General features: G+C 43.8%; 1 protein-coding gene and 1 long non-coding RNA gene across 3 annotated transcripts in view; both read left to right on the top strand.

Annotated features, from left to right (window-relative positions):
- Window positions 1-16,591, top strand: part of PPP4R4 (protein phosphatase 4 regulatory subunit 4) — an 83,413-nt gene that overhangs the window by 44,776 nt on the left and 22,046 nt on the right. For both annotated transcript variants that reach the window (XM_083501703.1, XM_083501702.1), the window contains exons 6-11: window positions 1,421-1,527; window positions 3,927-4,034; window positions 12,357-12,478; window positions 12,633-12,755; window positions 15,326-15,495; window positions 16,297-16,416. In XM_083501703.1, coding sequence (XP_083357829.1) covers window positions 1,421-1,527; window positions 3,927-4,034; window positions 12,357-12,478; window positions 12,633-12,755; window positions 15,326-15,495; window positions 16,297-16,416 — 750 coding nt within the window. The remainder of the gene's footprint in view (window positions 1-1,420; window positions 1,528-3,926; window positions 4,035-12,356; window positions 12,479-12,632; window positions 12,756-15,325; window positions 15,496-16,296; window positions 16,417-16,591) is intronic.
- On the top strand, window positions 7,016-9,736 carry LOC310707168. Its single transcript, XR_014526371.1, has 2 exons — window positions 7,016-9,110; window positions 9,375-9,736. It is a non-coding gene; the product is annotated as an uncharacterized lncRNA (long non-coding RNA).

Genomic DNA, 16,591 nt, shown 5'->3' with positions numbered 1-16,591 from the left:
CCCATGCGGCACTCCACAGGGACAGGCACGAACCTCATAAATGCTTTCTTTTTGCTTCATCTTGCACTGAGTGCCACCTGCCATCCTGAGAGCAAAAGAACCCCCTGCTATAAAAATCAATACACATTGTTCCCATCCATTCTCCCACCCACCCTATTCCTTTGTTCTCAAGATGGCGGTTCATTATATTGCATGCCCTGTTAAACGAATCACCAAAGGAAGCCTGTAGGTTAGGGCTGGATGCCTGGAGGCATTGTCAAAGCAGAAGACAGATGATCACTAAGTAAATAGGGCGAATGGGCTGAAGCAGAGCAGATCTTGGCAGAAAGATGGCCAGGTATGTGGGATATACAGCAGCTCGGCATTTTTCCTTCAACATATTTCTCAGACTGAGGGCCTAGGGAAAATCTGAGGCTTTTCAGGACTGTGTGAAATTCTTTCAGTCCCTCTTGTCGCCTCTTAATTGCAGAGTCAGCAAACAGAAGTATCTTTTAATAACAGCTGCTTTGGGGGTGTCCAAGGGCAGCGTATAGCCTGGCAGCAGCTCCATCATTTTGTTGCACTGCTGTGATGCTGCAGATTGTGGAGCTCTTTGGTTTGGCTGCAAGACTCCCTGGCTCCAGACCCCAGGCGCTTTAATGTGGAGCCAGGGAATGACAAATTGAAATGAAGTCAGAGTACTAGTCCGAATTCATCTATAAACAGGAATAAATAGATGTGCTGGTTTTTTCTTGGCCTTTGGACTGCCTGAGACTCATGTCTACAATCTCACGGAGTGCCTTGGGGGAGCATTCCCATGAATGAAAACTGTAAAGTCAGAAGTGGTTCTTGGTTTATATGATTCGTACTGCAGATAACTTACATGTTCCTAAATATTTAGAAATCCTTTACAAAGCAACATGCTAGTCCCAATTAGTGGGAGTCACAAAGCCTCTGACAAGAAGCACAGAATTGAAAGCATATAATAGTGTTTTGAGCTACGATGCTCTTGATTCACTTTAATGTTGTTAATGTATGTGTTCTTAATGTACTGTGAAAAAGTCATCTCCTGGAAAGGGGTGGGAAGTGCTACTTTTGCAATATAATTATAAATGCCCTTGTCCTGTCTTCTTTCTGATCTTACATAAGGAGTACAGCTAATTTACACCAACATTCCCCTTAGTCTGCATTTTGGATTTTTTTGGAATTAACTTGAAGGCCAATAATTTTCTTACATGGAGGTCATTCCTCTGAAGGTGAAAGAGTGTACCCCATTTTGCTTCAAGTAGGGTGTGAATGTTGTAACTTGCAAGAATGCTGACTGGGCAGCTGATACTAAGATCAGTTTTAATATGTGAAGTGGTTCTTGATTATTTTTATTGTTTTGCTTCTGTTTAGCCCTAGATTTGCCATTTGAATTTCTTCTTCTGTTTCCCCATAGATCCTGAATCCTCTTGTTTCCAAGGCACAGCTTTCCCAAACACTTCAGTCTCGCTTGGTTAGTTGTAAAATCTTGGGGAAATTAGCTAACAAGTTTGAAGCTCATATGTGAGTAGCTTGTGTGTTTTTCAGATGTCCTAATAATTAAAACTTGCAGAAAGGGAAACAAATTGACCTGCTTTTGTGTTCTATGTGTAAATGAGCACTTTGTCAATTTATTTCAAACTGTATAATCTACCAATGCTGCTGCTGTGCATCCTTATCCTTTCTCCAGAAGCTCACCAAGGTGGCACAGCATGAGTACTTCTTAGGTTGTACCCATAATAAAGACCACAGTTTTTTTCTCACACTTAAGGCATGATCCAAAAAGGTGTTCATCTGCACTATTGAATTTTCAAGGTCCCTTAAATAAATTGTCCAATTTCATCCTGATTTCCATAATTTTCCTATTGGCTGCCATGTTTTTCTATGGGATCATTTCCAAACTCCTTGCCAAGACTGCTACCCCATATTAGAGATTGTGGATAAAATGGTAGCATCCCATTCTGCATGAAGCCAATTTCAGTAACAGCCAGGGTGTTCCTTTTTCATCTTCAAATGCCGCCTTGTTTGTTCCTCTGATGGCCTTGGGATCTCTTTGCTTGTCTTAAAATTTCACAGAATAATAAAAATGTCACAGCAGATGCCCTGAGATTTATTAATGTTGGATCTAAGTTCACAGTCGTCTTGTTTTAAAGGTGGAAGATCTTACTGTCCAATACTTTTTGCCAGTTTGCTTTCAATTTCTCTGCAAAACTCTATTATAATCCCACATAAAGGTTTATTTTGAAGGCATGCCCTCAGCTGTGATGGGTACCCTCTAGCAACTGATTATTTATCTTCTGTCAAAGTCATTGAAGGCCTGCTATTTGTGTGAGGTTCTGCTGCTGAATTCACAGCAACGTTTTGTTTTATAGGGAGGTATCACAGTTCTAAATATTTTTGGTGGCATATCCCCATGTGCTCACCAAATGTTAGATTTTACCAAAAGTATGCTGATTTTAGAATGCCACATCCTGAACTCATGTGCTTGTGCACCAGATTTTAGGATTAAGCTACACAGCTGGTGTCCCAAACTCAGTCCCCTTTTTGTAGCTATACTGATAGGGATGCCTGAGGAGTGCCAACTTCCGGTCGGCGCCAGCGTTAATGGCGGTCCTCTTTCCGAGCTCCGGAGGAGGACTGCTCTGCGAGTTCGGGTCTGACCCGCTACGGCAAGCGGGGGACCCCTAAAATCACAGGCGCTTATTTTAATTATTATTTTAATAAATGACATTTATTTTAATTTATAGTCCACATACTTTTATGATGGTTGTAGCACAGTTCTCAGCTTAAAAAATGTTTCAAGATGCACAATTTTTGTGAGTATTTTGAAAACAATTGACATATTAATATTGACACATGTGACAATGACGCAAACAATTAATAGATTGAATCGTCCAAAACTATTCAGTTTGGGGGCTGGTTCACATGACATGCTAAGCCACAGCATCTCTGCCGATTCCGTACTAGGTCACTCCCTCTTCCTCCTTGGGGGGCGGGGCAGTGATGGCTGCAGCAGCTATGCCCTCCCCCCCCCTCCCGTCCAGCTCAGGGGTGGGGCACTCATGAGCGTTCCTTCACTGACCACAGAGAGAAGTGGGTGCCGCTGCCACCCAGCCCCAGAGGCCTGGCCCTGTGTGGCTGCTGGGACCACATAACACCGGTTCTGAGAGATCTGCATTGGCTCCCAGTATGTTTCCGAGCATAATTCAAAGTGTTGGTGCTGACCTTTAAAGCCCTAAACGGTCTCGGCCCAGTATACCTGAAGGAGCGTCTCCACCCCCATTGTTCAGCCCGGACACTGAAATCCAGTGCCATGAGCCTTCTGGCGGTTCCCTCATTGTGAGAAGTGGTTACAGGGAACCAGACAGAGGGCCTTCTCAGTAGTGGCACCCACCCTGTGGAACGCCCTCCCATCAGATGTCAAGGAAATAAGCAGCTATCCTATTTTTAAAAGACATCTGAAGGCAGCTCTGTTTAGGGAAGTTTTTAATGTCTGACGCTGTATTGTTTTTAACTCGATTGGGGGCCGCCCAGAGTGGCTGGAGAAACTCAGCCAGATGGGCACGGTATAAATAATAAATTATGATGATGATGATGATGATTATGGCTTCCCTTCCTGTGGCTCCGGCCTTTTGATGTTGTGGAGACGCCTTGTTGTGCCTCTCAAAAAATGTGCCTGGGGCCATGCCCCCCCCAGCCCCCCATGCTACACCACTGGTCATGCCTATATATTCCTAAAAATTGCGGTATCTCCCATACATGTTACTTCATTATGCAAAATTCAAAAAGGCAGAAATGCAGTTTATATATTGAAAGTGATGTGATGATTAAGGTTTTACTTTCACATTATTTAGCTTGGACATGTCAACTATATGGAGTGAGTTTTTTCTGTCTATTGATTAATGCAATTCTTGCCTTTTTAGAATTAAAAGAGAAATTCTTCCGCTGGTAAAATCCCTCTGCCAGGATGTAGAATATGAAGTTCGTTCCTGCATGTGTCGGCAACTGGAGCTTATAGCTCAAGGAATAGGGTGAGCATAAGTACTACAGAGTGGAAATGACTTCAGAAGATCAACGGTGTAAATCGGGGTGGGCAACCTGTGGTCCTCGGCCTAATTTATGTGGCCTGTAGCCTAATTCAAGTAAGCCCTTTGCAAATGATCAGCTCAGGAGGAGGAGGAAGGCAGTAGCAGAAAGAACAAGAGAGAAAAGGGGATAGACGTGCCTACTGCTGGCTTCAGTCCTGTTCTCAGTTGACTCCAGCCACTCTTAGAAAAAAGGTTGCCCATGCCTGATCTGCAGCAGAAAGTGCTGTGGCCCCTTAGAATATACCAACTTTACTCTGACGTCTACATATACACAGTCGAAAACCAACTTCATCAGATGTTTAAAATACTGATACAAAGTAGTATAGAAGTAAAACTAGTATACTAATCCCTACCTACATAGACACTCTCCCTGTGCCCAGTGTGAATCACCTACTGCCCACCCTCTCACCTGCTGCCATTATCTCTTTGCTTCATTTGCTTCCTAACTCTTATAGCCTGCTTCCTCGGCCCTCTTTCTTCAGTTCTGTCTCCCTCCCTCTTAGTTTTGCACACATTCTCTGGGTCTCATTGCATATTGCATGCAGCAAAGTGTATCTTGTATTCACTGGTTCCTTTTCCTTTTCTCCTTTTCATAGTAACAAAAACCAACTTCTAAGGCTCCTAGTTTGGGGAGAGAAGTTGCGGGTACCTCAAAGTACCACCCCAGTTGTGTTTTGCCCCATAGCAGAAAATATACAGGCACCTATATCTTTTGTGTTGCAGGATGAAAAAGCAGCCTGGGACGTGGGTTTCAAAGAGAAAAATAGCCCCAAGTAAAGGACTTTTCTTCTGCTGAAGATCACAGCCCCAGAGGCTGCTTTCAGTTAGAAAAGAAAATATTGGACAAATTATGCATGCAGCTATTTGTAGTTTGGCCCTTCTCCTCAATCTTTCTCTGGCTCTCCCTTTTTTGTTAAGCATGTTCATGTCTTTCTACTCCTTAAAAAAACACCCTGCCTCTTAACTTTCTAGTCCAATGTTAGGGTGCCTTCTTGGTCCTCCATCTTCTTAACCTGCCTCCTGCATGCTTTTCTACCTCTGACATTTCTTACTTAGCTTCTTGCTCTGTCTCCATCAAGAGATCCCTACTGCTAGCTGTCCTTGATTCCTTCTCCCTCTCCCACCTCTGTGCCCTCTGCCTCTTCTACCTTGGTCTGCAACAGCTTCCTTCTCTGCTTGTCAAGGGACTTCCTTTCTGCATTTCAAGTCTTTCCTCAAGGTCCAGTTCCTCAGCAAAGCTATTCCTGCCCCAGCATAATTTCACCTTATCTGGCTTTATCGCTCCCTTGTCAACTTTCGTTACCTTCACTTTTGTCATTCCTGTTTACATCTACTTACAATCAAATCTCACTAATTTCAGTGGAGGAAGCAAACCTATATACACACTCCTTTTTTGTGTGGTCTCTCTGGGAATGAATCCAACAATGGACTTCCTGGTTCACTGGAGGCTTCCTACTTTTTCTATGCATTCAGACAATGGGAGAAAGGACTTCCTGGTTTGGCTTGAAAGAACCTGGGTGTATAACAGATTTTCCTTGGTAAAGAAGTGATTGCTGCCTGGAGGAAACAATGGAGAAATTCAGGGTTTCAGTGTACCAATGGGGCCAGCCCCACACCCACAGCTCTTGTGGTAGTGATGGGTGTGGATATGCCGACAATTTGCTCTGCCAGCCTGGAGGTGGTATAGTAATCATCATGTGATGGCCATGGGGCCAGCTTAGGATCGGGTGTATCCCAGGCTGCCTCGGCCTCTCCGTCTCCTCTCCCATGGAATGCTGCATTTGGGGGCTTTCTGCTGGCTACCAGCACTGTGGATCCCACCAGTGTTACTTGTGTGGCGAGTTCCCGCCCCCCACCAGGATAAATAAAGACACCAGACACCAGAATTTAAGATTAAATGGGTGAATTAGGCCACAACTTTATTGAATTCAGGAATGAGAGGCATTGGCTTAGGCATTGGTCCTATCGACTATCCGGCTCCAGCCCATTTGCTGGAGACACGGGAAGGGTTAACACCATAGTGGGGTGTCGAGAATCCAGCTCGACATCAGTAAGAAAATCAGTAAGAAATCAGTCTCACACCAAGATGACTTGAAGAAAAAGCTTTGGCTTCAGCCGCAATGTTTATTGTGTGCAGTAAAAAATAAATCATCCTCTCTCCTCCAGCACTGCGCTTGCTCTGCCTGGTACTCAAAAGTAACAAATCAAAGGAATGTAACCTTGCTTTTGCCCACAGACAAAGAGAGTGTTATGCTACGTGAGCCAATCATTAGTCTAGCATGAGGTGGTCACGTGCTCATCATGCTCTTAGCAATATCTCGTGCTGTAAAATCACTCTGCAATAATAAGAACTCTGCTCATGCTCTTATGTACAAGCAATCATTTTCCCACATGCCCTCTTTTCTTGTTTATATTATAAGAGGGACCATTAATCAGAATCGCAATCCCATTACCTAAGCGTTTATATTTTGCAACATAAATTCCCCTTGTAATCCCTGTGGTGGGCCTTGGTCGATACCACCATGCAATACATTGGGAAATCAAAGAAAAAAGCAAGCATTGAATAAATTCCCCTTAATAAAACCAAAAATACATGCAATTACAATCAATAATATTTTTCTTAACCATAATCCATTAGGTAACCAAGAAAATAACCAATCCCATGGATCAAAACCTTCAGGCGGATTCAAAGGATTATGAGTTATCATTTGTTCCATATAATCAATAATAGCGGAAATATTGGTTGATTGATCAGTTATATACATACAACAATGAGAATGAATTAAGGCATAAATTCCACCTTTAGAGGCAAAGATTACATTTAAAGCATAAAATTTTTGAAGAGAAACGTCCCTTATCTCTGACATTTCTATGTTAATCATCTTTAAAGCCAAGATAGTAGAATTAAAAGGCTTCAATCCAGTTTGCCAGTTTATGCAGATCACGGTAATTCATCCCTACACCTAAAGAGGGAAAAAGGGATCTAGAGATGGCTGTTCCTGTATAATGAAAAATAGATGATTGTACTTCCCTTCTGTTACGCAAACGAACCTCTGGGAGCTTATCTATCAGGGGTATCAATATTCCTAGAGTGTAGGTTCCAGAAAAGGCAAAGGGGATTACTTGGTAGGCCCTTGTGCCACAGAGTAACCATAAATCAGATTGAAGCAAACATGTAGATTTACTGCTCTTTCTCATCCAGTCAAACCAAACATAAAAATCTCTACACGCAGCCTGTTGGTAATAAGTCATGTAGGTTGTGACATTATTAACTGAGACTTTTGGCCTATCACTCATAGTGGTAATATTAAAAAAAACAAAAAACAAAAAAATCCATCAAAATACTCATAGGTCCAATTACAATATGGATAATGACCTAAAAATATACTATTATGATTAAAACGAAAACAATAAGACACTATTTCTGCAAGCAACAAAACACAGGGAATAAACTTATACGATTGTCCTTCATATTATTGCTAATCTTAAATGAAGCATTTACTGGAATGCTAGAATACCACCACCAAAAAAGGCTCAAAGCTTTTTAAAGTTTTTTTTTTTAATCATTTTTCTCAGCAGCTAAAAGGCACTAGCCAAGCATATTTCGCTTGCTGTAACTAAAAAGATTGCAACAAGGTCGAGAACAGAGCCCATTGTCTTTGCAGGCCTTGTTAAAGAACCATGTTGCAACTTGCTTTCTGTCCGGGAACCATGCCAAAGCACAAAAATGAAACAACTGGAACACACTGAAATCCCCTCACCCCCTCCCTTGCCAAGAGTCCACAATAGTTCCAAGACAGCCCTCTGTACATGCTCAGGGGAACACATCATAGGGCAGGACTCCTGAGGGAGGAGAAAAAAAGAAGAGATCTGGGGGGTAAAATCCAAGCGATGCCGGTCCGGCGAGGGCATCCCACAAAGAACAAAAATCAGAAAAGGCCTGAGAAATATACGCAGGGCCATTGTCAGTTTTTAAGGTATGGGGTTTTCCCATAACAGCAAAACAGCGCATCAAATGTTGAATAACATGTCGAGTGGTCTCTCCTTTAAGAGGAGTGGCCCAGATAAAGCCAGAGGCAGTGTCCACCGTGAGATGTACTTTAGAAAATGGAGCCAAAGAAGGCGTGTGGGTGACATCCATTTGCCAATTTGCCAGGGGATGCAGGCCTCTAGGGTTGACTGCATCAAAAGGAATGACTGTGGGAGATTTAGCGCATGTGACACAATGTCTCGAGCTTGAGAAATGGGCAACGAAAAAGATTTTGCCAGAACTTTAGCATTTTGATGAAATACAGAATGACTTTCAAATGGGTCTGAAAACAATGAAAAAATACCATTCTTCAAAGCATGGTCTGCCTGGGCATTACCTTCTGGTAAATACCCAGGGTGGCCAGTGTGAGATCTGAGATGGGCTACATAAAACTGACAAGTTCTAGCTTGTACCAAGTTCTGCAAAGTGGAAAACAATGTAAACAAATTTTGATCAATAGCAAGAGTGATATAAGACAATGGTAAGACATTCAAAAGATTATATACATAATGAGAATCCACAATGAGATTGAAAGGGACATTAGCAAACTGTTGAAATGCCAAAATTACAGCTGCCAATTCAGCACGTTGTGCTGAGGACTGCTCAGTAGTATACAAACTTTTCCATTCCCCCTCCTCTTCCCACACCACCACCCCTCTGGATTTGGTACCATCAGTGAACACAGTAAGGGCGGAGGGTAAGGGTAGGAGGAACAAAGCATTTCGCAAAACTTAACGTAGCCCTGTAAGGAAAGACAAACGAGGGTCTCTAGGAGGATTGTGAATGATATTTCCCAAGAAATCAGCAAAAGCTATTTGAGTAGAAACGGCTGTCATCATCAGATGCTTAAATTCTTCCTGGGAGAAGGGCAGGTACACTGACTGTAAGTCCATTCCAGAGAGGGCAAGGGCTCGATGTCGGCCCTTAGCAACGAGGTCCATGACAGTGTTGGGTGTAGCATACACGTTCCACGGAGGAGTATGAGGCAGGTGAAGCCACTCCACAATAGACACAGTCTCAGGCTTCTGGCCTGTGGTGTACAATATAGCTGTTGGAAGGAGCGGGGTGGCAAATACTGCAAGTGATAATTGTGCCATGGAAAGAGAAGGAATCCTGTCCACCATACATCTGTGGAGATGGTTGTTCACAGTGGTTAGAGCCTCTTCCATTGCAGAGGTGACTGTGATCTTGTCTGCTGGATCCTTATGTCCTTTAAGGGCAGAAAATAGTGAAGACAAAGTGGAGATGGGCAGGTCCAAATAACTCTTTATCCAATTCAGCTGTCCAAGAATTTGTTGTAAATCCACCAGTTTAAGATGATCAGGGAACTGTAGTTGAGGTGTGACTGGAATGGCTGCAGATGCTGTCAGCTTGTGTCCCAGGTACGCAATAGGTAAGGTCCGCTGGATTTTTTCCTTAGCCACTGTCAATCCAACAGGTTTTATCCTTAGCAGGATTTTGGGACACTGCGGAGGACAGAGCCGTGGCTAGCAAGCGAGCTTTATGCATCTCAGTGCCCACTGACTGGCAGGCTTTAAGCATGTCTGCAATGGCTATATTTGATGTTGTCATCAAAGGGCGCAGCGCTTGCTTACAGTCCTCATTTGCATTAGCAGACGCAAGCTGGCGTACAATCAGTTCTTGTGCTGCCAGGTCCTGAACTTGCCGCTTGAAGGTATTATACAAGCGATCAACAAATTGTCCATAGGGCTTTGCAGGACCCTGTCTGATGCTCCCCCACCGGCCATTGCGCTCAGTCTTGTCATCAGGGACAGAGGCCAGAGCCTCTTGGGCTGAGGCTGTGGTGGCTGCCCAATACATAGGATCAAGGGCCAACTGTTGGGCAATAGGAAGAAAATTGCCTCCTCCCGTCAGCCCATCAAGAACATCAGTTTGGGTCAGCATGACGGGGGCTGGGGGTACAGGAGCAATCACAGGAAAGAGATTTGGAGTATCAGAATCAAAAGGCAGCAACGGAGCAGTGGTACAAAGAGTCTCTTCTTGGAGAGGAATGGTAGAAGCGGTGCCAGGTGCCTTGGGCGGAGGAGGTGGAAGAGCGGGGGGTGCTGAATGCGAAGATTCTTGGAGAGGAGTAGTAACGGGAGGCGCAGGAAGGGAAGAATGCAGAGGAGGGACGACAGGAGCCGAAGGAGAAAAAATGTCTGCCTGTTTAGGAGGCTGATAAGACGGTGCTTCTGAAAACAGCATGAGGACTGGGAGGGGGGGCAAAGGAGCTGAAGCAGCGGCCAGGAGGAGATTTGTAGGAGTTAGGCTTGAGATAGCCTTATAAACCTTACAGCAGGCATGCAAAACTTTGACATCAATCTGAGGGTGGTTTTGGAAAAATTGTCCTATTTTTCCCCAGTCTTTTAAACTATAATTCCCATGCTGAGGAAACCAGGGACAGTGAGTATCCAAGGCTTCTATAAGCGACTTGATATCAGCATCTGAGACGAGAAGGCTGTTGCTGGCCAAAAGAGATTTAAGGTCTTCAAAAAACTTTTTCTGTGGTGGAGAGACTGCCCCATAATGGCAAAAGAAAGGGGGGGGTTGGGAGCACTCACCAGGGATCCACTAGGTGGATGAACGATGCGTCTGCAGCCCTTGCCGGGCGAGGTGAGGCTGAACGTTGTAAAACAGCATGAAGTCCGAAATAAATCACACGAGGACACCAAGGGAGCACTCACCGGGATCCATAGCGGATGAAAGACGTGTGGTGAGCGCTGAACGATGAGAAACAACGTGGAGTCCTAAGGTAGTCACACGGGGCACCAAATGTCGAGAATCCAGCTCGACATCAGTAAGAAAATCAGTAAGAAATCAGTCTCACACCAAGATGACTTGAAGAAAAAGCTTTGGCTTCAGCCGCAATGTTTATTGTGTGCAGTAAAAAATAAATCATCCTCTCTCCTCCAGCACTGCGCTTGCTCTGCCTGGTACTCAAAAGTAACAAATCAAAGGAATGTAACCTTGCTTTTGCCCACAGACAAAGAGAGTGTTATGCTACGTGAGCCAATCATTAGTCTAGCATGAGGTGGTCACGTGCTCATCATGCTCTTAGCAATATCTCGTGCTGTAAAATCACTCTGCAATAATAAGAACTCTGCTCATGCTCTTATGTACAAGCAATCATTTTCCCACAGTGGGGGAGTCTCCTGCTGAGGCACGTCAACTAGGAGCTCCCCCGGGTCACCGCTCGGGGGCGTGCCTTAGGTGCACACCTCCATAGGCTTCGGACAGGGCCAGGCCCCCGGGAGTCCTTTATCGGACCACCCTTCATTCTCTGGGGGGAGGTGATGGCGTCCCCCCCCCACATCCTCTAAACCCCTTCTTACCAGTGCCTAACCGTCAATGCTGAGAAGTTGTGACGAGTTGCTACGAGGTAGGCGAAAAACCAAAAGGCTGTAAATTGCCAATTGGGAAAAATTCCTACCATGCCCCTTGCGGCGACAGACCGAAGTCCATAGCAAAGTCAGAAACCTACCTAAAGGGAGGGAGGGTGGGAAAACGTGGGGGCTAGCCAGCAAAAGAGGGCGAGCCCCGGCCGCGCCGGCCCTAAATAGGACAGGCCACGCCCCCCACCCACCCGATTGGCTGGCTGGGTGGACGATGCGGCCGGGATTCCCCTGCTCTCGCGGGGGCTGAAACCAGCCCCCGCTCACATGGGGTGGGCATGAAGCCCGCAACCCCACCTCCTGGGCAGGCCGGAAGTGGCTTTGTACCTGGCAGGGGGCTAAAAGAGAGCAGCATATGACAGCCCTGCAGTGCTGTCCAGTGTTATCCAATCTGTTGGTGTATTGATTGGGGTGTTTTAAAGTGAAAAGCAGTTAAGGGGGTTGTTGAGTGTAGTAGCAGCAGTGGGTGGGAGGAAAGGGGTGATTAACGTAGCTCCCATTCATGGGTGGGGGAGGATGGGGATTCTTGGGGTTGGGTTTTTGTTGCTGGGATAAACAAACAAATAATTATATCCATGCCAAAGGTCACATTGTTTCTGATAAAAATGAGAAAAGGGAAAGGAAAGGATGGCCATTTGACCTCTGCCTGGTGTCTTTTAATAATTTAACAAAACTTAAATACTGCTTGATTGTAATAAAACCTCTGAGCAGTTTACAAGGTACCGTACGTTGTATGGGGAAATACAAGCTCGTTCTTGAAGCCCCTGCCTGTTTCTGGAGAATCTGTGGATAGTGCAACAGTTGTCTTTTTTTTACTAAATATTTTGATATTTTTTGTAGGACTGAGCTAACCAAAAATGTAGTGCTTCCTGAGCTGGTAGAATTAGCAAGGGATGAAGGCAGCAGTGTACGTCTTGCAGCTTTTGAGACCTTGGTTAATCTGCTGGAAATGTTTGATGCAGGTAAGATCAGAACTGAGTTGCATTAAACCTAGTACTACAGCCATTCCTCTGGTTGCCAGACTATGTTCTTTGTCAATATGCTATTCTTCACATTTTGATAAAAGATCACAAAAGGATAGCTCTGTTCATCTTTATAATATTTTCTGTTTTTCAGATGATAGAAGTCAAACAGTCCTCCCATTAGTGAAATCCTTCTGTGAAAAATCGTTCAAAGCAGATGAATCTATTCTGGTTTCACTATCTTTCCATTTAGGGAAGCTTTGTAATGGACTATATGGTATGATCAAATGATCCTAGTATGATATATATTTTAAGGGGTGCTGGGTTGTTTTTATTTGCATTGGAATCTTAATCACTGCAACCCCAAATAAATGAAATAAATGATTTTAATAACAAAGTAAATATGATCAAGGTGAAAACTGTGTATAATGACTTGCTGTTGCTCCCTCCCTTGACATGTGACATTTATTTGAATTTATAGTCCACATTTGTTTGCATAGCAATAGCATTGGAAACAGATACAGTACATCCTATGAAAATTCATTTAAAACTTTGTTAACTACTAGCAGAAATGGCAGACTTGTCCGTGAACTGTTGTTCCTGACATTTTTCTGAACCCTCATTTGATGCAACAGTTGAAGAGGAACAGAAGAGGGAGAGATTTGTTATTATTGTTTGGAGTTAGACTATTTTAAGTCCATTCCTGTTGTGAATATTCTTAAGATCTCTGAACAGTATGCAAGTGCCAGAAATTTTAGAACTTTAGGTCTGACCTAAGCTTTTTACACTAAAATGAGGTTTGCCATGGAATGTCGTGAAGGGAATTTGAAAAGGGTTCTGTGCTCTTAACAGTCTGGTTCACATAAATAATTTCCTGATCAGTCAGTGCAGAGGTGTAGCACAGAGTCGAAAGCAGATCAATGCCACAACACAACAATTCTGCCCCTGCCCCTTACAGCTATGAATTATAGAATCATAGTATTCCAGAGTTAGAAGGAATCTCGAGGGTCATCTAGTCCAAACCCCTGCAATTATGATAGCAAAGGCCAAAGCAAGGTTCCCACAGAGTTCCAGCAAACACCCTCTTTATAAGGAGGATTGATGTGATGGGACCATTGATGGAAAAACCCATTCCCTTTCTCTCAGTACAGTAGCTGTACCCACACATTTGAAAGGTGTTAATAATGACAGATATAGCATGCATACCTCCAGTTACATTTCACATGAATATTCTTTGATCTACATTTGTTATGTATACGGAAGTCATGAAAACTATTCAATATATAATGAATATTCAGTGTGTTAACAATGAATGCCAGCCTGTGGAATGTGTAATATTTTGTCCTTGGATTGTCAGTATTTTCCATATGCATGTGCAAGATAACAATACAAATAGCTTTGCCACAGTGAGTTCCTCCTCTCAGGATGAGAACTTGGTGTGCCTTAGTTCTTCCTGCTTTGGAATGTAAAATCTCTGCTAGTGTGTTAAGTTTCAGAACTAGCCTCAAGGCCTTATAAACCACAGACAATGCCTTAGCTCTAAGGTCTTATCTTAAATGATCAAAAGTCTACTCCCGCAATGCCTTCTCCCTGTAAGATCCAGTGCAGGTTAGCACCTATCTGCTTACAACACATTGCAGAAGAGCCCTAATGCAAGAGCTGCGATATATACCGGTACCTCTTTCATATTAAATCCTCAGAGCTGGAGTAACAGTCCCCATGGCTACTATCTAAAGCAGAGTTTTTCAACCTGTTTGGGTCCACGGCTCCCTTGACCAACTACATTTTTTCTGCAGCACCCCTGTAGGGCTCAGGAGCCCAGTTATGTCACCCCTTGCCTGCAGAGCTGGCAGCCCCTCATCCCTTTCCAAACACCCTTCTTTGTGGAGTGTTCCCTCAGCCTCTTCTCCCCTCTCCTTGGGAGTCCTCTGGGCAGCCGCAGCTGCTGCCCCTGGTCTCTGAGCTGCCCCCCTGCCCCAAAGAGAGGTGCCTCCTTATACTGCCCCACAGGGGCCTGGGAAGCACCCCTGGCCAGCCCCAGAGGCACCATTTCCTTGGGGCATTTGTAGCCAGGGCTGCTGCAACAAACAGCTGTGCAAGCCTTTGGGAGGCAGAGACGCAAGAGGGCATCAGAGGAGGGAGGGAGGGAATGAAAGAGGGACAGAGGTCAGTGTTTCCCACAGCACCCCTGACCATCATTCAAGGCACCCTAGGGTGCCACATCACATTGGTTGAAAACCACTGGTCTAAAGGAATATGTGGCTGAAATCACATGCAGAGGTAATGATACCTAGCTTTGTGTCTTAGGGAAATTTCAGATCACTGTTCGCAGCATGATAGGGAGTGCTGGCTTTTGCGAAGGGGAAAGAAAGCCCTACTGTGTGTGAATAAGCCCTTCTGCATGCCCGAAGGTGCTTGTTGGGTTGTAGCACTTACATTTGTAAATTCTATAATACAGAAATAAGAATATTGTGCCTATGGATGGATAGCTAATTCCTCCAAATTTTTAATGCCTTTTCACACTAACATAGGAAGCTTTCCCAGGGGAGTTGTCTCATGGGAATGGACAAGGGCTTTGTACTGTGATTTCTGGAACAAATGGTTTTTTTTCCACATCATGGTGCAAATAAACCTCACAAGAATTCTGCGAGGTGGGCAAAGCTGAGAGAGGGTGACTTGCCCGATATCAGCCAGTGAGCTTCATGGCAAAGCAGGGATGCGCACTCAAGCATCAACAGTCCTAACTCCAATGCTGTAGCTGCTATGCAAACCTGACTCACTGGACAGACCATTTTTGTGCTGTTATGTGAACGTAAAATAATAAACGCATATTGCATTTGTTTGAAGGGATTTTTACACCAGAGCAGCATTTGCGATTTTTGGAATTCTACAAGAAGCTTTGCACACTGGGATTAGAGCAGGAAAATGGACACAGTGACAACCAGGTGCAACTCCAAACCCTAGAACAGGAAAAGAAGTACATCTCAGTGAGAAAGAACTGTGCTTACAATTTACCAGTGAGTGGACTACTGTTTTACTTAAAAATCCATTTATAATACGTGAATAATGTGTCTGTAATTCATATAAATTAGTTTAATAGTAATAATGAAGTTGGTACATCTTCTGGCTTTAAAGAGGTGGAATGTCCCCACCTCCAGGATGCTTTCCCCAAACTAGAAAGTGTACTATAAGTAGCGGGTTTTTTCTGGGGGTACACAGGGGTACATATACCCCTAAACATTTTGTGAAGCTTTGTACTTTTGTCCATTTACTGTATTTCTTTCCCCCAATTTGAACAATAAAATGGTGTTTTCTTGAGTCAAAATAAGAGTACCTCTAAACATTTTTTAAGAAAAAAAGCACTGACTATAAGGCTAGCAGGGCTACATCCCTTGCTGTTACACTGGCAGCGGCAGAGGATGGTGGAACAGGCACTACCACTTGCCTGCTCTCTTGGGATCTGCAACAAAATGTTGCAGTATAAAGTGCTTCTGTTCAAGTTCCAGCTGCTCCATTCCATTTCCCCCCAATCCTCTGTTTTCTGTTCCCTTTCTCCTAAAAGTCAGTCAGCATTATGTGGCCACAGCATACTGCCCCCACCCCCAGTTTGTTTGTTTTTAATATAAAGTTGTTGTTGTTGTTTAAAAAAACACCTTGCAAACCTTGGGATTCCACACAGCCCAGTGTGATGCTTCTTTCTTATATTTTGATTGTTCCTTTTTGGCTACATAAGGGTGGGCATTTGGAGAAAGAGTCCACTCTTTGTGGTTATAATATGTTCCTGTCCACATTAAATGTTACATCATTTCTATTCCTAGGCCATGATGGTTTTCGTGGATCCCAAAAATTTCAATTTGGAACTGTACTCAACATTCTTCTGTCTATGTCATGACCCTGAAGTCCTAGTCAGGCACACGATGGCTATTGGCTTCTATGAAGTAAGTCAAGGAATACTCCTTGGATTAATTTCAGCAACTATTCATTGTATACAATCTCATTGATATGTTCATCTTTAATATACAGTATTAGTGTATGGTAACCTCCCGAATTGAAACCAGTGCAACTTATAACTTACTAACTTTGGATTCTTACTAGTTTATGGTTGTTTCATAT

The sequence above is a fragment of the Podarcis liolepis genome (assembly GCF_965112155.1).
Source record: "Podarcis liolepis genome assembly, chromosome: 1".
Lineage (NCBI taxonomy): Eukaryota > Metazoa > Chordata > Lepidosauria > Squamata > Lacertidae > Podarcis > Podarcis liolepis.
This window is presented reverse-complemented; position numbering and strand designations above follow the sequence as displayed.